Source organism: Chrysochloris asiatica, unplaced genomic scaffold (genome assembly GCF_000296735.1).
Source record: "Chrysochloris asiatica unplaced genomic scaffold, ChrAsi1.0 scaffold00289, whole genome shotgun sequence".
Taxonomy (NCBI): Eukaryota; Metazoa; Chordata; class Mammalia; order Afrosoricida; family Chrysochloridae; genus Chrysochloris; species Chrysochloris asiatica.
Genome location: NW_006408807.1, coordinates 2,545,771 through 2,571,894, shown reverse-complemented (window position 1 = coordinate 2,571,894; position 26,124 = coordinate 2,545,771). Strand labels below are relative to the sequence as shown.

Genomic DNA, 26,124 nt, shown 5'->3' with positions numbered 1-26,124 from the left:
TAAAGTTCTCCCATGTAAACTATCATATAATTCATAATAAAACATTAAAAAGAAGGGGGGGGGGGCTTGTGCAGCAGATTTATTGATAGTTGATCCAAGAAGAATGAAGTCCTTGACAACTTCAATCTTTTCTCCAGTGATAAGAATGTTGTTTATTATTGGTCAGGAAGGGATTGCTCTTTAGAAGTGATAATAGTGAGACTTAGTCTCCCATACTTTGGACATGTTGTCAGGAAGGACCAGTCCTTAGATAAGGACATCATGTTTGGTAAAGTGAAGGTGTCTTGAAAAAGAAGAAGACCCCAGGGAGCTGGATTGATAAAATCGCAGCAACAATAGGTGTAAACATAATAATTGTGAGGGACACAGGATCAGGTAGGGTTTCTTTCTGTTGTACATAGGGTCACCATGTATTGGGACAAACTTGGCAGCACCTGACAACAGCAGCATTAATAGAATGTCCTTAGACATGGAATATAAATTTTCTTACCAGAAATCTCTGGCTTTCAGACCTATTTTCTATTGAATGACCTTTGTTACATTCAAATTTTATGTGTGTTGGGCGAGGGGGGCCAGGAGAGGAGTTTGCATGTTTTTTTGTGAACTGAAATGTCTGATTTGCCTTTTTTGATTGTTTGGTTATATAGAAGCTTAAGGGTAGAGGAAACTAGAGCCGTTTGAATTTTAGAAATGTGTCACTTTTGATCACATCATTTTTGCATTCTACTGCATCAGCATCTAAATCACAACATGCTCACAAGAATGTATGTGTGTCTTCTATTTTTATGCCCTAGGTTATTGACAATGCATCTTCTCAGAGGGAGGTCAGCCTCAATTCTTTGTATAGCAGTTTGAATAAAGCCATTCTGTACTGCCTTTCCAAGCCCCAGCAGTCCTACTCTGAATGCTTCAGACTTCTCAGCATCCTGGACTTTCTGCAGAAGCACTGGGACATTGTTTTTGCCACCTATAATTCCAATGTCAACTTTCTCATGTGTCTCATGCATTGCCTTTTGCTGCTCAATGCAAGAAGGTAAGTGTTTCCTTGCTCACCAGTGGTAAACACTGAACAGCAAATTTTAGAGGGACACTTAATTGAAGTAGATATGAGTGACCTGATCATTTTGTTTATCTGATTATTCAAATTATGTGCAATATTTCATCATATGGTAAGTTGTCCTCAAACTATCCATGTACAAAATAGCTAGAATCATCGCTAAATAATAATTTGCCCTATTTCCACAATTCCAAGACGCCACTGGTTGTAAGCTGTTTAATTGATTGAATTTTTGAGTTAGAAATATTCTAATATTAAGTGCACATAGTCATTTTATGATGCAGCCAGATTTCAAAGATATTAATATTTGATAATATATAATTTTAGAATAGGAAATATATACTATTAAATTTCATGATGCAAGCTAAGAATAATTTTGCTTACATAAAGGATACATACATATGCATATAGGCACACACACATGCCTGTGCAACCTGTAAGAGCTAGAGCTTGACAGGACTGCCTTGGATTTCTGTTTCTCACAAGTCTGACAGGGAACAGTCTACCACTTTTCTATCATTCTCCATTAGTGGAAAATACTTGAGCTTTGGTTTTTGATAAGTTTCCACTTTATATACATTCTAGCTTTCACAGGTTTCACTGTATATGATATAAAATGAGTACACTTTCTTAAGGAACTATGATAAGAAATAATTAGGTTTATTTAAATCCTTGTCTTGAAGTAAGAAGTTTGAAACTATGCTTCTGTTTATGTGTAGGTCTCCTGTGTAGTATTATTTATATACCACACATCATATATCTGCCTCAGTCCCACACTGCCTGTTCTCTTCCTTTTTATTAATAGGATCGTGGTGAGGATAGAAAGGATTAGGACTGTCGGATATTATACTTTGCTCCCATCCTTTTTCTTATTCATACTTGTTTTTTTTTTTGTTAAGTGTCGTCGAGCTGATTCCGACCCACAGCGACCCTGTATAGGATTTTCAAGGTGCAGCTAGTGAGCTTGAACCGCTGACCTTGCAGTTCAAATGGCTTAGAAGCCTGGCACATTAACCTACAGTGCCAACCAGGACTATTAGCCCAGTACAAATGATAAGCCTGATCACTTGGAAACAAACAGACAAACCAGCATCTCAAAAATTCTGTAGTGTTTACTATTGAACATTGCAAAACACTAGAGTTGACTTGACTTGCTGAAAAGTCATGAAAATCCCTAGCCTAGAGGAGACAGTTGTCTTTGTTTTTCAAAGTAAAAGAGTCAATTGTTAGTGTGTGAATTAAATTTGGAGATATGATTTTTATTTTCTTCATCTCAAAAATTAGAAGCACAAATGCAGAACTACCAAAAGTGCCACCTCAGGATGTAAGACTTGGCAACCTGCTTCTGAAAGGTCACAGCTTTGAAAACCCTATGGAGGAATTCTGCTCTGCACACATAGGGCTGCCATGAGTTGGAATCAACTAGCAAGATAACAGCAACATAATTAAGCAGTGTGGCATGCCAATTAATTCATGTGCTCTCGATTATATCCTCTTTGGATTTCTATTCTTCTATTTTCTTCACCAGCTGCTCCTTGGAAACCCTATACAGGGTTGCTATGGGTCAGAACTGACTCAACAGCACTTAACAACAAGCAACAGTTTAGTAAAATGGCCCCAAAACACAAAGGGTAAATGTGAAACTACTTTATTCTAGATATTTCAAGAAGGACGTTCTCGAGTGCTGGTATTTTTAATTTCCATAGTTGTCATTTTTGGTCCAAACTATAAACATTGGAAGCTGGAGGATCTTCAGGGAAGGAGACAGGTGGACATTAACACAACTTGGATTCCATGAGTACATGTGTACAGGAACCTGATATGTAGTTTGCTGGACCCCAGTTAAGGACTCTTGGAATAATTAATATGTTGGCCCTTGTTAAATGATTACTAAGAATTCCAAGATGGTGAGAGCAGAGCATTAAACCAAGCAAAGGGACCATTCTGAACTGGGGCTCTGTATGCAAGCTCAGGCCACATGCCTTTGCTCTAGTCAAAGCAGTGTGAAATAAATGCCAAATGAAGGCATGATTCAATAATTTGGGGTATACACATGACCAATTTTGATGGTAGAGAAACAAAGAGCTATTTGGGGGAATCTTTTGGGAGAATGGATAGGATTTATTGAGATAGAAGTTAAGAGGTGTTTCTCCTGTTTTTTTCAAAAAAACATTGCATAACATCTAAAGTGGAAGTTGTCATAAGCTGTTAGTTTTAACTAGGTTATATATTGTTATGTACTGAGTTTGGGGATTCATATTAACAATAAACAACAATAGGATGATTTCAAAGAAAGAGTTTCTAATGAGCATTCTCTTTTCTACCAGCTATCCAGAAGGGTTTGGATTGGAGCCTAAGCCTAGAATGACTCCTTACCATCAAGTCTTTCTAAATGAAGAAGTGAGAGGAAAAAGAGAAGAAGATTCTTCAAGTTTGAGTGATGGTACATTTTATTTGCTTGCTCTTTTTATTTATTTGCTCTTTACTGTTGGGAGTTGAATGTGATAGTGATAAAAGAAGTCCTAAGAAATCTCAGAAGAATGTAGAAATGCAGGAACATAAGGTGGTAGAGAGTACAATTGGAATTATCTTTGCATATTAGAAATGGAATGGAATGGATGGATGAACAGACAGACTAATAAATGAAGAGAAAGATGTGTGGCCTTTGGTTAAACTAAGAGATTGGTATACTTAATGGAATCTCAGAGGCCATAACTGTAAATTGATTTCTTGAATTTTCCTTTTAACTACTAGATCCAGAAACTGGCAAGCCATCTAATCTAGCTCAAGTCATTACCTGGATGTCTTTTAGCTTTCTTCCCTAGAAAATGAGAATGGAGTAAACAAATAACACTACTTTTTTTTTGATACTTTTGGCTTGACAGAGTTTATTCTTAAATTTACAAATCTCAAGTCAAGTTAAAATTATTGGAATTTTGCACAAAGATAATTCCCAGATCTTGATCCAGAAGTTACAGTAGACCTTTCTAGACCACTTTGATTCTCAGACTGTGCCACTTACCTTGTGATGTCTGATAGGATGATGGGCACAAGGACCACTGGATTCTGACCAGAGTGGTGATCAAAGTCAGTGCTCAGAAGTCTTGTGACTTCAAAGTTTATTATGATACAGTGCTATTTATAGCAGGAACATGAATATACTCTGGGATTTGCCATTAGAGCCAAATCTGAGCAATGCCATCAACCTGTTGTGGTTATGTGCCGTGGAGCTGGTGCCAACTCATAGCCATCTTGTACAGGGTTTCTGAGGCTGTAAATCTTTACAGGAGCAGAAAGTCTCATCTTTCTCCTGCAGAACAGCTGTAGTTTTGAACTGCTGACCTTGTGGTTTGTAGCCTGACTCGTAACTACTACACTACCAGAGCTCCTTAACCTAGAGAAGGAAAAATAGACTCAAGAGCCTGGTACCAGAGGCAGAACTCAGTGACTCAAGATCAGAGAAAATGTATGCATGGCTCGGGGAGTGATAGGTGTAGGGCATAGCCGGCAGAACTGGATTGGTAAATATGACCCTATTTGGGCAAATCCAGACCACTGAATTAGGTGGTGATGTGAAGCATGGTCCCGAGCAAAAGACGAGGATTTTCTAAGGTCTTGTGGACCCAAGCATAACATTGGGCTTGTCCCTATTTCCCAGAGGGACCAACAAGAAAGAGAAAGTTAGGAGAAGCCAATTGGGGCTGTTTAGTTACCAACAGCTCATACAAATAATCTTTCTGTTTGGTATCCAACAAAATTGGATGTTGAGTAAAGTGGCTCCACACACCCATCTATCATGTTTCCCAGATCTGGAGATAAGAGGCAGGGGAGGACTTGGTGTCAGCAGTTAGAGACAGAGGAAAGACCAGTTCCCACTGAGGTTGATAGCATTACCATCAGTGATGTGGGTCTATATCCTGACTGCTTTCTGCCCAGAGATTGTAAAGCTAAGTGAGCATCAAAAAATTAAGTGAGAGAATGTGAATAAAAGAAATCATGATACCCAACCCCTGACCCTTTCTGGGAAAAGCCCTGAGGTCACCTTGATTATGCAATGTTTTCTCTGCTCTAGTCCAGCACAACATCCAGAAAATGGTGCAGATTCTCTGGCAGCAACTTGTGGCACAGAGTCGGCAGGCACTGGAAGATGCCTTCAAAATTGATCTTTCTGTGAAACCTGGAGAGAGTGAAGTGAAGATTGAAGAGGTCACCCCACTCTGGGAGGAGACAATGCTCAAATCCTGGCAGCATTACTTAGGTCTCTATCTACTTGATTCTATGGAATGGGAACTCCTGGTTCTTATGCAGTCAAATCCTCTAAGATTCCACTCAGGGCCTGGGGCCTTTCTCCACCCAAACCCTCTGTCTCATCCTTTCTATGAGGGGGATTTGCATCACTGCCGCTTCAGGTGTCTTTTCTCACATTGAACATCACGTGCATCCAGGATGACAAGAAGGCCCAAGGTGCCATCCAAGCAAGTAGATTCCAGTAATCTCTTAGAGGGAAGGGCCACAATGTGCAGAGCTCCATAAGGTTTTCAGTGGCTGGTCTTTCAGAAATAGATTTTCAGACCTTTCTTCATGTCATTCACCTTGGGCCTAAGGTTCCTTATCTTTCAAGTGATGTTTTTATCTCACATATACTAATGTACCTTACATTCTGTTAGTGTCTCAACATTTCCATCCTCATATTAGGCAATGCAGTTTCAGGGATGGAGTTTCACTGTGTTAATGAAGACTTTTTGAGCTTTGTCATTGTTATTTAAATCTTTTAGCATCACAGAATTCACAGTGATTCAAAGGGGACTTATTTCCGTGTCCACTGTGCCATGTCTAGTGTACAGAGCTTTATTTAATAGGTTTTAAAAATTAGTTACGGCAGATCTGTTCATACATGCATGTATATATACATATATGTGTAATTTAAAGTTAAAATGTCAGATTCTATTTCACAAAAAATACAATTAAGTAGGACGTATTTACCCATGTACATATAATGGAGTAAAATGATCAACTGAGCTAACAGTCATGTATACTGGACACTTTATATGTCCCAGGGTCTGTGCTTTAAAAACATCATCTTATATAACCTTCATCATAATCTAAGGTATTGTTGTTGCTAAGTGCTGTCAAGTCAATTCTGACTCATAGTGATCCTGTATAGGGTTTCCTAGGAGCAATTGGTGGACATGAACTACTGACCTTGCAGTTCAAACCACAATGGCACACCAGGACTCCACCTAAGATATTATCTAACCCATTTTACTGAATGAATACGTTGAGTCTCAGAAACTTTAGGTAACCTGTCCATTATTGTGCTGCTAGTAAACAAGCCTTAGAACCTGGGTTTTAATCAAGGTCTGGGTGACCCCCAGGCTCACACTACATTTTTTAGCACAGGGGGCTTCAGAGCCTGGCAGTGACATCTTGAACAAGTGTGTGCACTCCTTTTTCCTTCACTTCCTGATATTCTTTGCTTCCTCATCCCCCTAGCATCTGAGAAGAAAATTCTGGCGAGTCACTCTAATATCACCCATCACAGCAAAGTCACATCATGGGGTCAAAGCCTGTCTTCAGCCATGAGACTGATGCCCAGCCGACTGGCCAAGGATCCAGAATGCAAGGCAGAGGTGAGTCCAGACTTCAATTTTTGGCTTCAATCCCATGGATCATGCAATCTCTATATTATCACTGGATGCATCTAATTCCATATTCTTTTTTTTTTAATGTTTTATTGTGATTTAAGTGATTAATAAAAAAACAAAAACAAACCAGTAGCCATCAAGTTGATTTCAACTCATGGCGACCCTGCCTTGCATGTCACAGTAGAACTGTACTCTATAGTGTTCCAATGGCTGTTCTTTCAGAAATAGATGGTCATGCCTTCTGCCTGAGGTATCTCTAAGTAGACTCAAACTGCCCATATTTTGTTAGTAGCTAGGCATTTAACCATTTGTACCATTCAAGGACCCCAAAGTGATTATGGATTCCCTGTTATTGTAGGTGCACCTTATTATTGCAGGTACACCTTACGACATTAAACTAACAAACAAAATTTTTGTTCTGTCTTCTTTTGAGTCATTGTGTTCAGTGTGCACTAATTCAGTGTTCACCAGGAACTGAACATGTGAGCCCAACAAAGGGAGGCAGAAATAGTAGGACTATTTCCAGGAGATGGATTATAGATCTGGACTATTTGGCTGGTGTAGGACTGAGGTCTGAGGATTTTCTCTTCCATTCTTCTACATGTACATGAGTCACCCTAAAACTCAGTGGTACAAACAATGATTTATTATCATTATGGATTTTGTGGTCAGAAGTTTGGGTTGTCTGGGCCTCAGCTGGAAAGGATCCATGACTAGGAGCTGGGATCACTGGAACACTAATTCACTCACATGTCTGATGGTTAATATGGGCTTTAGTCTAAAGCCTTAGCTGAGGGTGTCAAATACACCCTGTACCACATGGACTCTATGTGTCCTGGCCTTCCGTATGATGTGGTGACTGGATTTTAAGAACTATTGCTCAGAGAACAAGCTCCAAATTGCCTTTTATAGCTGAGTCTCAGAAGTCATACAGAGTCACTTCCACCACGTTTCACTTGTCAATACAGACTCAAAGTTCTGCTCAGATTCAAGAGTTGGGGAACTCTACTTCCTGATGGGAAAATGGCATGGTTCTAGAAGAACGTATGGGCTGAAAGTATTGCTGTGGCTATTTGTGAAAAGTACATTCTGTCAAATGTCTAATATTGGGGTGCTATATTCAAAATCAGACTTGTCATTGAGCTGACATGGGCAATAGGGTCAGCAGACATTGAGTGGATTAATGTGCAAAGTCGTTTGAACTGCAAGGTTGGTGGTTCAAGCTCACCAGTAGCTCCTCAAAAACCCTATACAGGGTCGCTATGGGTCAGAACCAACTTGACAGCACATAACAACAACAATAACAAAATCTGAGCCATAGTAGGCTTTAGGTCATTTGAAGAAAGAGCCCAGACATTGAAGAGAAGAGAGGAAATAAGCTGGATTGAGACTGATTTCCCAATTGGTGTTCAGAATTGAGGGGAAAACCTGTGTCCTATTAAGGCTTGCCTTAATTGCAGGATATGGTGGTTGGCTCCTTAAAATCGTGTTCAGTAGGGTTTTTAACCAACTGAATGAATGAATAACTTATTTAGATTTTATAAGAGCTGTATCAAACTGTGGAAATTGACATAAAAATAAGAGAAAGATTTTTTAGAAAGTCAGAGACAGAGTCAGGGTAGGACCTCCTGTCTGAGCATGATCGCAGATGAGTCAGAGAATATTGCAGTCTCCATTCCTGTATGTATGCCTGTGACTAAGCTCTATGCACACTATCATACAGGGAGAAACAAGAGAAATGACAAGTGCCTAGAAATAAAAGACAGCTTACAAAATTCCATTTTACCTTATACAACTTCTTCTCTACCCAGGGGAAGGCCATCTCCCAGATGGTATAGCTATAGCAGAGCTCCTTAAAGTTTGGGAAACCCCACATATGCCCTCACACTTGGCCCTGAGTCATGCCATTTTCCTGACCTCTCTTCCTTTGTCTCTCCCTGGAGCTCCCAGATCGCTCTCAGGAAGTTGGGTCTGTCTGGCTAGGGAAGGGATAGCTAGGGCACTGGAAATGGACTTATGGAAACATTGGTGACCTGCTGATTCTGTACCTTTCTGGCTCCCAGCCTCTCACACCTAGCTGTCATTGACACAACTTAGTTGTCATGTCTTGGGGAGGTTATTTGAGGACCAGCTGATCTGAAAGCTCCCAAGGACACTGAAATGCTTAGGGCCATTTAGATTTACCAAATGATTGGCTCACATTGAGTCATGTAAAAGTAACCATTTTCAAGATGATTTTTTGAAGGCAGACTGCTCACTGAGATTTCATTCATTCATTCAGCAAATATTTACTGACTGTTTACTCTGTACCCTGCTCTAACTGCAGCGATTACAGTCAAGAACAAAACATATATTCTTGCTTTCTTAGAGACTTCATTCTTGAGGATGAAGATAGACAAAAAGCAGGTAAATAAACTGATGTTGTTAAGTGCTGTCGAGTCAGTTCCAACAACATAGCCACCCTGTATGTGGTTTCTGGGAGCAGCTGGTGACCTTACATTTCAAACTGACCTTGCAGTCCAGTGCACTAACCTGCAGCACTACATCAGGTGTGATAATTGCATGGGGGAAAGTTGAGCAAGGGATGCTGTTTTTATGGAGGTGGTCAGCAAAACCCTCCCTGGCAAGAGGGCATTGTAGCAGAGGAGACGGTTTGGGTAAAAGTAAATCCTATGACTTCCTGGGGGAGAGCACAGAGGCAGAAAGACTTGCTGAGCAAAGGTTTTAAGACTATGCTTGGATGTTCCAATGCAGCAGAGATGAGTGTGGCTGGACTAAAGTTCATCAAGGCACCCCAGCTTTCTGAGCAGCCATGGAGTTCTCCCCTTAGGCTTTTTTCTCAGGAAAAACTGCTTTTCCACAACTTGAATGGACAGCAGAGATTTTATAACTGATTATGTGTTCCTCTTTGACTTGGACACTAGGAAACACAGGAGCTAAGTGGGGCTTAATCGCCTAACTTCTGCACACACCTAGTAGCATTACTTTCTTTAGCACATACAGAGGACACAAGCACCTACATATACATGTGCATACACATTCACACATGTACATGCATACACAAAGACATACCACACACATGTATTCATAGACACTATGTACATACACATGTATGTATATGCACATATACACACATGTGCATGTATGCATTCACACAGGCATACAACAGACATATACACATACCACACACAGTCCCTCTTCCATCATCCTTCCCATTTGTTTCCCATTTTATCTTCAACCTGATTTCTTTGTCCATTTTGAAGCTTGTTCTAGCTTGTAGATTCTGAAGGAAAATTATTTTCTAAACAAAATGGACTATGTTATAATTTAAAAATTAACTACATCTTTGCTTACCACAACCATCTACCAGCCATTTAGCTGGATTGGACACAGAGCCTGGTGCCTACCAGATTCTTAAAGAATGTGTAATGTTCTGCACAGAACAGAGGAGGAGATACCCCCTCCTTTGGTTGAGCTGAAACTCAGCAGCCTCAGCCCACACATCCATCACTCATCTTCCTGAGATGCCTTTGTTGTGAACAGAAGGCAGAACTTCTCAGCTACATATGTATACCATGATGTCACAGGATAAGAGCATCAAATATTTGCCCTGGGGTCTGTTTAATTATTTTTAAAAATTAATTTTGATTATTACAGCTGATTACACCTCAGTGAGCAATGTAATTGATATTTTCTAATGTATCCCAAGGATCATTTTGTACAACACGCTTTTTGTTGTTGAAGGTTAAAGACTCCGTTATTGGTTTTTCCCTAAATATGTCCACATCATTAGTTCCTCTAGTGAGAAGGTTGCCATCTGGAAAAAGCAGCATGGAGACATTATTCAGGCACAAGTGCATGAAATTGGTGTTTCTATATCTTCTGTCTCTCTTCTGGAAAGAAGAGGCTTCTAATTAAAGGAGTTGGTATTGGAGGAAACATTATTCATTTGGTGTTATTTCTTATCATGTCAGTGGCTGACAGCTCTATAACACTGATAAATTGTTCTTTGGACTGAGACATATGACGGATGATTCATAATTCCTCTTACCTATCTTCATTTTCAGTAGGAAATGTTCTTTTCTTGGCAGATGAACTCAACTTTGAGATGAGGCTAATAGGATAAATGTTATTTCTTCTTCTGCCCCTATCCTCAATACCTATGCTGATATTGAATTATGAAATCACTGCCCCTAGCAGGGTAAAGCCATGTCTAGCAGTCAATTGAGCAGATGTGGGGACCTTGGGACTTCTTGAAACCATGAAAGGTCAAGTCAGGGTGCTGTGGATATCATGCCATTGTGATCATTCATACCTTGCAGAAACCCAGTGTATAAACTGTGGCCACTGGTATCTTTTCAAAGCATTGGACATGACTTTGCTCACCTGATCAAGCTGAGACTTTCTTGGATGAAAAAAAAAAAGAAAAAACTTAAAAAATATCAATCCCCAATGTTAGGTTTTTAGTTTTGACAGATGCATCATGGTGATGCAAGGCACTAACATTAGAAGAAACTGGGTGAAGGGTAGGCAGAAACTCTCTGTACTGTCTTTGCTGCTTTTCTATACATCTAAAATTATTTGTAAATACAGAGTATGTTATCTTTAAAATAAATAAATAAAGCACAGCATGAAGGAAAGAAGAGTGGTGACAATTCAAGACACTTGAAACCGATTAGTCCAGCGGATTAATAGAACAGGTAAACATCAGTCTTCATAACTTTGAGATCAGAAGAACTAGATGATGCCTGGCTACAATTACCAACTGTTCTGAAAGGGATCACATTAGAAGTTTCTGGATTGAGTGGGGGAAATGTAGCACAAAATTTAAGAATATATAAAATGCTAGTCTTACTGGTCAGAAAAAGACGGGAAGAACCCAAGACTAGAGCCCTCAGGCACCCTTTGAGTCTGGAACTGTATTCACCCTCATGGCTTAATTTTCAGCTAAGCAGTAAGTAAGTATATAGTGAGGACAACAACACTAGTGAGGTATGCACACCATAGAATAAACGACCATTCAGGATCAAGTGGGCACCATTTACCTAAGGACAAAATTCAGAATGGTTGGGAAAAAAAGTAGAATGGGAACAAGATTCACAAGGAGGAAGTTGGATAACTAATGTTACATGGAGGGGATTACAGTCATTGAAATGAAACAAAGCATATGATTTATTAAACATGAAACTGATGATCTTCTCTGTAAACCTTCACTCAATTCACAATAAAAAAAATAAAAATAAAATAGAAAAAGAGAGCAGGGGAGTTATGGCTAGCCTGGGAGGGATTTGGAATAGTGTAGACGAAAGCTGACTCTGAAAGGATGTGAGAGTATGAAGTATGTGTAAAACAATATATTCTAGGTGGAAGAAGGGCATAGTTATCCTGGGGCAGGGGGACAGGTCTGAAGCAGGATAAAGACAGAAGCCAGAGTAGGGAATACTATTTGCCAACTCTATGATCCATGGAGCCACATGTTGGTGTTAAACAGGCAGGGAGATTCCGCTCCTGAAGGTTAGATGAGAAGTTTGGGCCCCTGGGGTTGGTGACTGGGATCCTGCAGCGTTGTTCAGTTGGTTGCTTAGTAAGTGCTGCAGAAAGCTCTTAGCCATGGTGGTGGCCAGAAGGAGTTGCAATTGAAGAGCACACAAGAGATAATGGTACTGGCTCCAGCCTTTTAAATAATTCCAAGAGGAGGAAGGGCACCTCAGGTTTGGGAAGTGTGTAATTCAGATGCCCTAGAGAACTGTAAAATTGAGATTTATTTGTGGAGTTGTTAGGAACCAGAGTCAGAGGGAGGAATTTGATGGTGTAGTACTTCTACAAGAACTGGGGGCCCCTCTGTAGACAAAGCCCCATGAGCCTTAGCAGAGAATGAGGTGGATGTTGTCCCCTCTCTTCTTGGGGTTAACTGAAAATGTGGGGTTAGCTATTTTACAAAAGGGCCATATGAGACTATAGGAGATGAAAGAGTCCCACGCAGTGCCTCTGACCTAATCTTTCGAAGGAATCTAGCTTATGAAGGAAGAGGACTAAGTCATAATGTATACCATGATTCTGTGGCTCTTGTGGGTAGTTGAGAAAACTTCTAGTTGTTTTCAAAGCCACATATTATTAGGTAGCTGAAATGGCCCACAAAGGGAAGCCAGGACCATAGGTGCATCACAGAAGTAAACAGTAAGGTACTAGAAGCCAGGGTGTGAATCACTGGAATTTCTGAATACCAAAAACAAACTTTTGGCAGATATTCCATGTTTATCCAGGCAAGGAAAGGAGAATACTAATAATTTCCCCCAGAATTTCTAAGTATAGGCATGCCTGTGGGTCAGCTGTTGGCTACTATCCTGAGAGTCCACTCATGTCTACCTTTTCCACCCCAAGCATGAGGGAACCTTGCCCTAGGGGAGAGCAAGATACTGGCTGAGACAAGCAGCATGATGACAGCTCAGTCCAGGACAGCACTGACTAAAATCCTCAGAAAAGGAAATAGTTGCTTTTGCTATTTTTCTGAATGTGTATTGTATATTTTTAAAGGTATTATAAGAAATAAGGACAATTTCCAATATGAACAGGAAAGAATTGAGAAGAGAATGTAATAACCTCCTTGTATGTCTTCAACATTTGAATTTGAATACTTTTCAATGCATGCTAAATATTCTCTATTCTTATCTACTGAAGAGTCATTCTGAAGCAACATCCCACACATCCTATCACTACATTTGTGTGTTTCAATATGTATATTCCTTCTTTAAAAAATTGTGAAATCTAAGCAAAAGTTGTAGCAAACAAAGGTTGTCATACTGTGGTGGACATGTGTTGATATAGTGCTGGGAGCTGTGCCACTGGTATTTCACCCATGGTGGGTACATTTTAGCAGAACGTCCAGACTAAGATAAACTAGGAAGAAAATCCTGCCAATCTATTTTTCAAAATTAGCCAATAAACCCTTATGGGGCACATCAGAATATTGCAGGACTAGAAGATGAGACCCCTATGTTGGAAGGCACTCAAAATATACAGTGGTCACAGCAATAAACTCAAGTACACCAACAATCATAGAGATCATACAAGACTATGTCATGTTAGAGTTAACCATGAGTTGGAGCCAATTCCATTGCAAAGTAACTGACAACAACAACGAATCTTCATGGGTGGGAATGATGAAACAATTCTTGGTCTGTCTTTGCTTCTTGTTTATATTTGTTTCCTACTGACAAAGCTGAAGGAACATTTAGTTCAGAGAAGCCTGCTGTTGTTTCAGAAAGACGGAGTGGGAGACCTTCCAATAATACCAATAATAATACCAATGTTTCCTAGGTTAAGATTTTAGCATGGCCATGTCCAACGGTGAGCATCTCAGTACTTGAGGACCAAACCCCAGATATCCCAAAGTTAGATAAAAGTCTCAGGAATCAGGAGAGCCCCAGAGTGAGAAGAGAATTTTGAAAATGGAAAGGAATAGGGTTTTGAAGAGGAGGAACAAATGAATAGTAGAGTAGAAAGTGAGAGCTGAGGAACTTAATATGTAATTCTGCAAACAGAAGTTGGAATTCTCAGACCAGTTCTATCATAAAAGAGTTGAAATCCATCTTTAAGAGGTTTCAGCAAACTTAAAAAATCTGAAATTCAGAAAGGGAGTCACATGGAATATTTTCCCTTAGACTTGTAGAGAATCTAGCATAATACCTGTGGGCAATTTCCCAGGAAATGACTATGACATTAAGAGAGATATTTGGAAGCAAGTGGCCTAAATTTGGGGGCAGGGTACAGATTAAGATATATTTGTTGTTATTGTTAAGTGCCCCCTAGTAGGTTCCAACTCATAGTGACCCTATGTAAGTTTTCTGAGGACCAACTGGAGGGTTTGAACTGCTGACACCAAGATATGAAGACTTGTAAAACAGGGGGAAAGTGTACCTTGGAATTTTGTTGGCACTTTCTCCTTGGGATAGCAGGGAAGCAGAAGGAAATCTGTGCTTCAGGAGAGGATCAGGCTAGGAGAAACACTCAGTAAAACAGACATTTAAGACTTCTGATTTGATGAGAAGTTACAACACTGTATTAAAAACTTAATATGTTAGGAAGTGGGAAAAGTCTTGTGATCAAATCATTAAATGGGACAATCTGTTAAAGGAATAAAACCACTCAGAAACAAATGAATGTATGATAAAAACAAAACACAACAACAAAACAACAACCAACACTTTGAAAGTGACTTGCTATTACAAAGACCTTCTGCTGAGTGGAATCATTGTGGTGAGCAAGACTTCCAAGGACAGATTTTCCCTTGATACTTTTGCTGAAATAACTGACCTTAAAAATGCCACTCCAGCCTGGCCTTATTGCTACCCTGATGGTGACTATTTCCAGAAAAAACTTAAATTGTCCTTCTGATTATGGTAGATTTTGGGGGGGAAGAAAGAAAGCAAAACAGTTACATCTAATGCTGTATTTTTAAACCTCAGAAGAGTCTCCTTTTTCCCTTCAATTAAAAGTAAAGTCTTTGTATTATAACTATTGACTTAGTAGGCAGCTGTGCTCCAACCCCACACCCAGGATGCACAGAGCACAACATCCTGGGGTGAAAGATGCAGGGCATACGCCACTGTTGGAATGCACCTAGGTCAGCAGAAGGAAGGGCTTGAAGTAGCCCTTTATATTTTCTTCCAGGTTATCTGGGCAATCAACCAGAATGCTCTCTTTTATTTCTTCTGGTCCTGTGATGAAAGTGTGCATACAATCATTCGCACACGTACACAATCCATTCTGCAAACAAATAAGGCTAGAACCCACTCATATCAGTGAGAAGAGAGCAAGAAGGATCTCATTTGAACAAGAAACTCCACATCAGAATCGAACATGCTCCTTACATCAGAGTTTTAGAGACAGCAGCAAATCAACATAGCACTCATATTCAGACTGTGTGGAAAGAACTGATAAAGATTTGTCTTCCTTTTCCTTTTTTGAGGATATCTTCACTGACACTAGTCCATCAGGCCCTGTTACAGGGTTTGAGAAATAGAGAGAAATAAACAAAGCAAACACTAATACCTTTAATGCTTCTTTACCAAGTACATCATTTGTGAGACATCTTTATCTTCATAATAGAAGGATAATTAACATCACTAATTATCTAATTAAGTTCATTAAGCATCCACCAACAGTGCACCATGAAGTTGACATTATGTTCTACTGTCAACAAATGATTTTGATTTCTTAGGAAGTAATTAAAATGTAAATTAGCATGCCATTATATGCACAGGGGAAGTTTTGAATCAGGTATTCATTTCAAAATTGCTTAGAGCAACATCGATTTTTGGTTTCTTCAATAAACACAGGCATTTTGTTATTAATGATATATAGTAAAGCTACTGTTCTGTTTTTCAACATTTGGATCATAGTTAAGTTATAGTAATACAACAATGTTTGGTTAATAGTTTTGTTTCTGTGTTGTGCCTTTTATGCCTTTAGATCATTTTATATAATGTTTGTGTTATTTTTATTTCTTTTCAGGTAACATATTTTCTGGTTTGTTTGGTTTTTTTTTTTTTTTTGATCATTTTATGTAATAGGTGTGTGTGCTGTTTGAAAAGATCACAATCGATAGTTTGGGGATTTGAAATTTTTTATAAATCATGTTCTAAATTCTCTATCTGATCTTGCCTTTAAAGGTATCTTAGGGAAAATCTTTTAAATGTCTTTCCTTCCAAGTTAGTCTGGGGAGAACTATAATGACTGATTTGCTAAAAGTAGATTATACAGGTGTCCTGATGTACACAGGATGGAGAAAAACTGCATACTTCAAAGCCATGGTTCAGCAGTCCTTGCTTACAAGTTGACATTTTCTGTTTTCTTGGTTTCTGATGAAATATTGTATAAATACAGTAACCTTAATTAGTAACCTAGATTAGGTCCTTTATTAAAACTTCCCAGAGACCTGAACACCAGCTGGAAAAGAGGTGCCCCTAGATAGAAGGCACATATCCAAGGCCCAGAGGGTTTCATTCTGTATAAAATCCCCTTGGGATCCTGGAGTTTTCCTTATTTACTAAAAACCAGTTACCATTGTGTCATCTCTGATACATGAATACTTTGCGTGGATCAGAGTAGAACTGTGCCTCATAGGGTTCTCAATGGCCAACTTGTCAGATTGCCAGACCTTTTTTCTGAGGTACCTCTGGGTGCACTTGAACCACCTACTTTCAGTTATCAACCAAGCATGCTAACCATTTTACATACCCAAGGACTTCTCATATACTAAAGTGGATGGTAAACTGAAAGAGTTACAAGGACATGCCATACAGGTTCAGGTCCAAGGAGACTGGGCCCATGAGGTCTGAACTAATGTGATCTGATTTCCATGAGGAATCGTCACAGATGCTATAGTGTACCTCCTTACCCTTGAATGAGGCAATTTTTTCAGGGGGTAGATTTAGGAGATGCTAGATTCAGGCACTTCAGTTATTGTGAATAAGATTTCAGATAAGTGCAGAGAAAATTTCCTGCCTGAGAAAACACCATCCCTAGGATCCTTTGAAGCCATCCATGCAAGGACTTGGCTACAAATAGACCGTAGAACCACACATGGCCTCATCCCTGTTTGTGCAGACAGATCATCTGAAGCTGCTCTCCAGGGATGGGTATGTGTGTGGGCACTGTCTTCATGCAGTGATATATGTTGGATGGAGATGAGCTTGACTGCAGGGAACATCAGCATCTATGGGGAGTGCTGACCCCTGCACAGTACCACAATACTTGTCATAGATAGCATGGTTTCTAGGTGGCCCCAATTCTTTTTGAACGTTGCTCCACAAGCCCTGAGCTGTAGGTAGGTCTGTGTCCTCCTGAAAGAGGAACTCCTTGTTTCATTTGAGCAAATGAGGATGCTTTTTCTAATTCATGCAAAGAACAGTGACTAGGCTAGTAGATACCCTGAAAGGAATAGGGATTCCACTACTAAAATCAGATGATAGTGATTTTTTTTTTTTTTTCCTAGTGTGCAGGGAATACTTCACCTGGCAGATGTCATTTTCTCTACCAAAATGTTCCTCTCAAAATTTTTTCTTCAAATGTATCTTAAAGCATAATTGGCTTTAAAATATGACATACAAAAATGCAACACCCCATAATAAATGAAAAGTTAGTCTACCAATTGAGTTTCTGGTGGTACTGAAAGGTTGGAGGTTCGAGAGCACCCAGAGGCATCTTGGATAAAGGTCTGGCAAACATTTTAGAAAAACCAGCTACTAAAAACCCTATGGGATAGTTCTACTTTGACACACATTGAGCTGCATGAATTGGAATTGGCCCGATGGCCAAAGCAAACAAAGTATATTCACAATAACTCACTCATCATGTAGCTTGCTGTACCCTGCTGGTGACATTATCTAGAGCTGACATTTACCTGATGACTCCTTCTTGGTGTTCCACAAGAGCCTTGAGCTCTAATGAGCTCAGCCACTTAAAAGCAAATCAAAGCCACTGAGTACTCTTGGTCATTCTGCCACACTAGAAATAGGGTTCCATTGGCTTGCTTTGCAGCATGATGACAGTTTAAACATTTCCCTGTGAACAGACATGGGCTATAAAATTCTGTGTATCAATGAAATAGTCTCAACTTAAAGTCATGTGTCTTTTTTAAAAAATAAATCAGGTACTAAATTATCTATCTGATCTTGCCTTTAAAGCCATCCTAGGGAAAATCTTCTAAGATTCTGAAAGGAACGTCATGCTTTGAAAAGTTCTTAGAACCAGATGGTCAGTTCCCTCTTCAAAGACCTCTACCAGAGTTGAAATGTCCAGTCTGAAGAAACTAACCAGATTTTCCATGCCTCCTGCTAGTTATGTATTGATATTTTTCCTTTTTGTCCTGATTTTAATATCTAGCTAATTATCTTTATATACCATATATAATGGCTGCTACTAATCAGTATTTTATATCATTTAAGGGTCAGGACTTCAGTCCAACTTATAGCATTTCAATGTAACACAATTATGTCATTACATATAGTTCAACCATACAAGAATTTACTGAGCAGGTACAGTAATCCTTACTGAGAAAATAGAGATCAATGACACACATGGCTTCTGTTTTTAAGGAGTCTTTAGTTGTTGTTGTTGTTAGGTGCCATTGAGTCAGTTCTAACTCACAATCAGCACAGCAGAAGGAAACACTGCTCAGTTCTGTATCATCCTCACAATTGTTGTTATGTTTGGGCCCATTGTTTTTGCCACTTTATCAATCCATCTCATTGGGGGTCTTCTTCCTTTTTGATGACCCTCCATTTTACCCAGTATGATGTCCTTTTCCAGGGACTGGTTCCTCCTGATAACATATAGAGTATGAAAAATGAAATCTCATCATCCTGGCTTCTAAGGAGAATTCTGGCTGCACTTCTTCCAGGACATATTTGTTGTTCTTGCTGTCGATATTACTTTTAATATTCTTCTCCAATACTATAATCCAAATGTATTGATTCTTTTATGGTTATCCTTATTCATTGTCCAACTTTCATATGCACATGAGATTATTTAAAATACACCCTAGTTCTCAAATTGGTATTTTTCCTCTTTAACCCTTTAAAGTCTTTTGCAGCAATTTGCCTAATGAATATTTCATTTGGTTTCTTGACGGCTGCTTCCATGAGTGTTGACTGTGGATCCAAGAAAAATGAAACTTGTTCTTGAGCATAAAGAAGCTATAGTGAATGAGGAAGGCATGAGGAAGTGAAAGAGATAACCCAGAAATTCCTAAGGGTAGCTCAAGAAGACAAGGAAGTATTAAAATGAAATGTACAAAAACCTGGAGTTAGAAAACCAAAAACTCAAGCCTTGATTTGCAATATTGTGTGATTCCATGGGCAAAATATTGGATGCATCAAAAGAAGTTGTAAGGAGTACACATAGTCACTGTGCCAAAAAGAAATGGTCAATTTTTAATGATTTCAAGAGGCAGCATATGATATCTGGAACTGATGGTACTGAAGGAATTGGTGAAAACAAAGTTCCAGAAATTGAGAATACAAATTGAAACCTTTCAACAAACTGATGCAACACTGGAGGTGCTCACTCATCTATGCCAAGAAATTTGGAAGGTAGTTACCTGGCCAACTGATTGGAAGAGGTCAATATTTGTACCCAGTCAAAAGAAAGCTTACCCAATGGGTTGTGGAAAGCTTCTAACAATATCATTAATATCATTAATATTTTTGCTGAAGATAATTCAACAATGGCTGCAGCAGTACAGAAATCAAATTAGATTCAGCAAAGGATATGGAGCATCAGATGGATCATGGCTGGAAGCAAAGTATACCAAAAAGATGGTTGCTTGTGTTGTATGGATTCTGCAAAGGCTTTCAATTTTACATATCATGAAAAACCATTGCAAATAATGGGCATTCCAGAACACTTCATTGTGCTCATGAGGAACCTCTACATTGATCAAGAGGCAGTCATTCAAACAGAGCAAGGGGATACTGTATGGACTGTATGGTTTTAAATCAGGAAAGGTGTGTGCCAAGGTTGTATCCTTTCTCCAGCTGTATGCTGAGCTAATAATCTGAAAAGCTGGATTGTATGAAGAAGAATGTGGCAGCAGGATTGGAGAAAGACTCTTTAACATCCTGGGATAGCAGTTGCCATAACCTTGCTTACTGGAAGTGAAGAGGATTTAAAATACTTACTGATAAAGCTCAAGACAACAGGCTTCAAAATGGATTACATCTCAATGTAAAGAAAAAAAGATCTTCACCACTGGACCAATAAGTGTTGTTATTAGTAAGTGCCATCAAATCATTTCTAACTCATAGAGACCCTGTATGGGGTTTCTGAGGAGTGACTGGTGAGTTGAACCACTGACCTTTTGGTTCAAACCACTTCCTGGTCCAGTGTATTATCCTGCAGCACCACACCAGGACTCCAATAAACAGCATCATGATAAATGGAGAAAAGATGTAAGTTGTCAAAGACATCATTTTGCTTGAATTCACAAAGAGTCTTTAGAATGGCTATGTTATCTTCCTAATTAGATGACATCCCAAAAGAATGATAGTCAATGGGTTTCTGAAACTGTATACATATCAAGATTTTGTAAATTAAAGTTAATTTAAGAATTTGGAAATTTGAAGAAATCGTAGGTTAAATTTTTTTGAAAGCTGAATACAGTCCTTTATTTTAAAGGACAAGAATCTATTTTGAGGTTCAGATTTCTGTATATTGGATTTCCTAATGTGAGTCATTGGACTTCCTGTGTAATGCTGTAGGATCAGTATTGGACTGCTAGCTACAAGGTCAGTAGTTCAAACCCACCAGTTGCTCCTCAGAAAACCTATATAGACGGGATCTATTTGAGTCAGAACCAACTTGATGGCACTTAACAACAACAACAACAATGTGAATCATTAAGGTCAGAAAAAAGGAGACCCCCCAATGAGCTGGATTGGCACAGTGGTAGCAGCAATGGGCTCAAGTGTAGCAGCAAGTGTGAGGTTGGCACAGGACTGGATTGGGCTGTGTTCTGTTGTGCATAGGGTCCCTATGGGTTAGAACCAACTCGAGGGCACCTAACAACAATGTGAGTTATACCAGCATTTTCCAAACTAGAGGGAGGTGTTGTTAGGTACCGTTGAGTAGGTTTTGACCCATAGTGACCCTGTATAGGGTTTTGGAGGAGCAGCTGGTGGGTTTGAACCACTGACCTTGTGGTTCAAACTGATCTTACGGTCCAGCATATTATCCTGCAGCACCACACCAGGACTCAAGGTATCATCAACCATGAAAACCAATCATTAACCAAGGAAATCTTTCCAATTCTTAAATTTTATGACTTATGGAAAAAAATGCATTTATTTCATATGTTTCTTTCTCTAAATTTAAATATTCAAGACTTAAATATATGCAAAATGCTTTAGAGTTCAAAAGACAGAAGTGTCCCAAACTACATAAATTACTAGACAGCAGATGGTCCTGGAATGGAGAATCAGTCTGGCTCCCTCCTGAGGCGCTGCTGCCATTCACAACCCGCTAGGCCCCACAATCCCAGCCCGGCCACGAGGTGCTTGCTACATGAGTTACAGCCGCGTGCTCGCCCTGGGACCCAGCTATTATGAGAAACCATTTTAGTTAATTAAAAAAGTCTTTCAAAGTCTCAGACAAGAAGTTCTAAAATTTTATTTGTTTTGCCATTGTTGATGAGGGTTTGTGGGAACTTGGCTGGTTGGCCTAACAAGGAAGACAGGGGAGATTGAATGTTAAGGAGAGAGCATGAGGAAAGCTTGTAAGTCCAGACATGGGTGGCCTGAGAGTGACATTCACGGGCTCCTAGTTGCCAGTTTATTGACTAGTCTCAAAAAAGTGATAAGGTATAGCTGAGGTCTTTGTGCACAAGGAAAAGTGGAATTGAACACATTCAAGTATGTGTAGCATTGATTCTTGCAAATGTCTCCTGATTCACAGGTTTTATGGGTTGAGGTGATAGCTGATAGATGAGGTATCTGTTCTCTGTGGATACAGACTGCTTCAAAAGAAAGGGGGGGGGGGGAAAGTAATGTCACATAATCTGAAGAAAATAGATGATATGATAAATACTGATCTGTGACTGCTGTAGACTGGAAGGTCAAAGAAGGCTTCTCTGAAGAAGTGATAAAGAAGCTGACAGAACAGTGAAGAGCTCCAGGAGAGGACATAGCTAATGCTAAGGTTCAAGGAGGAAATGAGTTTGGTATATACAAGAAATGGATGTGGCTAGAGTGGACCAATCAAGTAGGGGCATGGTCCAGGAGGAGGTTGGCAGGGGTTAGTTGTCAAACACTGTTCCAAGTTCTAGGTTGTTATTAGTTGCCATTGAGTTGACTCTGACTCATGGTGAACCATGTATGACAGAGCAAAGCCATCTTCAAAATCACTGGTATACTCAAGTATTGCTGTGGTGCTATAGGATAAGCACTGGACCACAGGTCAGTTTGAACCACAAGATCCCTGGTTCAAATTCACCAACCACGCCTCAGAAATCCTATACAGGATTGCTATGAGTTGAAATTTGATTCCACGGCACTTAACAACAACAAATTATTGAGGTCACGATGTATTCTGAGTGCCTTCCAATTTAGGGGGCTCATATTCCAGCATTATTGTTAGGTACTCTTGAGTTGGCTCTGACTCATAGTGATCTTACGCACAATGGAAGGAAACTGCCCTCTTGTGACATCCTCACAATCATTTTTATTTTTGAGTCCATTGTTACAGCCACTGTATCTGTCCATATTCTTGGGGATCTTCCTCTTTTCCATTGACCTTTCCCTTTATGTAACAAGCACGATGTCCTTCTCCAAGGACTGATCTGTCCTGACAAAATTTCCAAGTACCAGAGACAAAGTCTCACCATTCTCACTTCTAAGGAGCATTCTAGTTATACTTCTCCAAAGACAAATTTGTTTGTTTTTCTGGAAGTCCATGAGTGGGGAATACGTTGAGGGTCGCACCTTTTAGGCAGATAAAATCATTACAATGCAATAACAAGACATTATGAAGTGTAATGTGCCCAGAAAAGAGAGGGCCTAAGTTAAGCTGGGGAATGTGAAGAGGACTTCTTGGAGAATAAACTGAGATAATCCTAGAAGCCCGATTATATGGAGAAGAATGTGGCATCAGGGTTGGAGGTAAACTCATTAACAGCCTGTGATAAGAAAACAAAACTTTACTTGCTGAAAGTGAAGAGGACTTACAATACTTACTGATGAAGATCAAAGACCACAGCCTTTGGTATTGGTTATACCTCAATGTAGAGAAAATAAAAATCCTCACCACTGGAGTAATATATAACATCATGATAAATAGAGAAAAGATTTAAGTTGTGAAAGACTTCATTTTGCTTAGTTCCACCAAAAACACTCAAGGAAGCAGCAGTTAGGAAATCAACATATTGCATTGGGGCAATTCTGCTGTACCGACCTCTTTAAAGTGTTCAAAAGCAAAGATGTTAATTTGAGGACTATGGTGCACCTGACCCAACCCATGGTATTAGCCTCAAATGAATACGTAGAAGAACTGATGCATTTGAGTTACTGTTTTGGAGAATAATATTAAAAGTGCCATAGAATTCCAGATAAACAAATCTGTGATGAAATAAGTACAACCAGAATGCTCCTTAGAAGCCAAATGGCCAGATTTTCTTGCATACTTTGGATGTATTATCAGGAGAGACAGTCCTTGGAGGAGTACATCATGCTTGGTAAAATGGAGTGTCAGCAAAAAAGAGGAAGACTTTCAACAGGATGGATTGGCACAGTGACAACAGCAATGGGATAAAGTGTATCAGCAATTGTAAGGATGGCACAGGACCTGGCAATATTTCTGTTGTATGTAGGGTCACTGTGGGTCAGAACCGACTCAACGGCTCTTAATAACAGCAATTATAGTCACCAGGTTGTACAATCATCACCATCACAGACTTTTGAGTTTCTGGCAAGCAAGATCCAGACGAGAGCATGGTCTGTAATTGTTGGCTGAAAAGAGACTGAAAGGATGAAAGCCAGACTTATCTTTTTAAAAAATTATTTTATTGAAGGGAAATTCATATAAAATAAAATTATTGATTTGAAATTGTACAATTTGATGATATTTAGTCCAGCTTTTACATCCATATGAGGTTATTGAAAATACCATGGCTTGGGTCAGGTGCACCTTATTTAGTCCTCAAGCTGACATCTCTGTTCTTCAATACTTTAAAAAGTTCCTGTGCAGCAGATTTGCCCAATGCAATACGTCATCTGATCTCTTGACTGCTGCTTCCGCAAATGTTGATAGTTGACCCAGGAAGAATGAAGTCCTTGACAACTTCAATCTTTTCTTCATTGATAAGAATGTTGTTTATTGGTCCAGTGGTGAGAATCTTTGTTTTCTTGACATTGAGATGTAATCCATATCAAAGGCTGTGCTCTTTGATCTTCATAAGTAAATGTTTCAAGTCCTCTTTACTTTCAGCAAACAAGGATATTAGTCTATAATTTTCTATTTTAGTGATATAGTTCCATTGTTTTGTTATTAGGAAGTTTTCCATCCATTGCTATGTTCTGGAATAGAATGAGTTGAATTTGTGACAGTGTTTCTCTGAATGTTTGGTGAAAATCATCAGTGAAACCATCTGGGCCTGGACTTTTTTTGTTGGGAGTTTTTGATGACATCATCAACTTTTTCTTTTGTGATAGATCTGTTCAAGTTTTCTACTTTACTCTGTATAAGTTTAGTTAGGTCATGCTTTTCTAAAAATCTCCTCTAGATTTTCTAATTTGTTGGAGTACAACTCTTCATAGTATTCTTTTATTAGACATTGTTAATTTTATTATTATTTCCATTGGTTCTGTTGTGATGTCACCCTTGTGGTTTCTTCTGCATGTTATTTGTGTCTTCTCCCTCTTTTCTTTAGTTACATTTCACAGTGATTTGTCAATTTTCTTAATCCTTTCAAAGAACCAGCTCTGGTTCTATTGATTCTTTTGATAGTTTTTCTGCTCTAATCTTTATTTTTTCTTTTCTTCAGGTGACTCTAGGTTTACTTTGCTGGTCTTTTTCTAATTATTGGAGGTGTTGTGTTAATGTGTTGATTTGGGTTCTTTTTTCTTTTTGGATGTGTGCATTTATTACATTAAATTGTCTTCTTAGCACTGCTTTTGCTGTGTTCCAAAGGTTTTGGTATGTTGTGTTTTCATTCTCATTCGTTTCTAGGAATTTCTAAATTTCACTTTTTGTTCTACTACCCAGTAGTTTTAAAGCAGGGTGTTCTACTACCCCTAGTTTTTAAGTTTCCTTGTATTTGGCTTTATTTTCTTGATATTCCTATTGTTGATTTCTAATTTTATAGCATTGTGTTCTGAGTAGATCCTTTGCAGTATCTTGATGTTCTCAAATTTATGGAAACTTGCTTTGTGGCTAACACATGATCTATTCTGGAGAATGTTCCATGTGCACTGGAAAGGAACATGTATTGTGCTGTTGTGGAGTTGAATGCTCTCTACAAATCTATGAGGTCAAGTTGGTTGATTATGTTGTTTAGTTCTTCAGTGTCTTTGTTGCGTTTCTTTCTGGTTGTTCTGTCCTTTTTCTAAAGTGGTATATTAAAATCTCCCACTATTATCATAGATTTGTGTATTTCTTTCTTGAATCTATTAGGATTTGCTTTATGTAATTTGGTGTTCTTTCATTGGGAGCATAGATATCTATTATGGCTATGCAATCTTCTTCAATTGACTCTTTAATCATGAGATAATGTCTTTCTTTGTGTCTTATGCTGGGTTTGTCTTAAAGTTTATTCTAGCAGAGATTAGTATTGCCACTCCTGCTCATTTTTTATTGAAATTAACTTGCTATATTTTTGTCCATCCTTTAATTTTTAATCTATTTTAGTCTTTGTGTGTCTCTTGTAGACAG

At 39.0% G+C, this 26,124-nt stretch overlaps 1 protein-coding gene across 1 annotated transcript in view; it reads left to right on the top strand.

Annotated features, from left to right (window-relative positions):
• WDFY4 (WDFY family member 4) overlaps window positions 1-26,124 on the top strand; it is a 561,873-nt gene that overhangs the window by 293,698 nt on the left and 242,051 nt on the right. Inside the window, exons 35-38 of the mRNA XM_006874619.1 lie at window positions 795-1,033; window positions 3,385-3,500; window positions 5,130-5,315; window positions 6,551-6,687. Coding sequence (XP_006874681.1) covers window positions 795-1,033; window positions 3,385-3,500; window positions 5,130-5,315; window positions 6,551-6,687 — 678 coding nt within the window. The remainder of the gene's footprint in view (window positions 1-794; window positions 1,034-3,384; window positions 3,501-5,129; window positions 5,316-6,550; window positions 6,688-26,124) is intronic.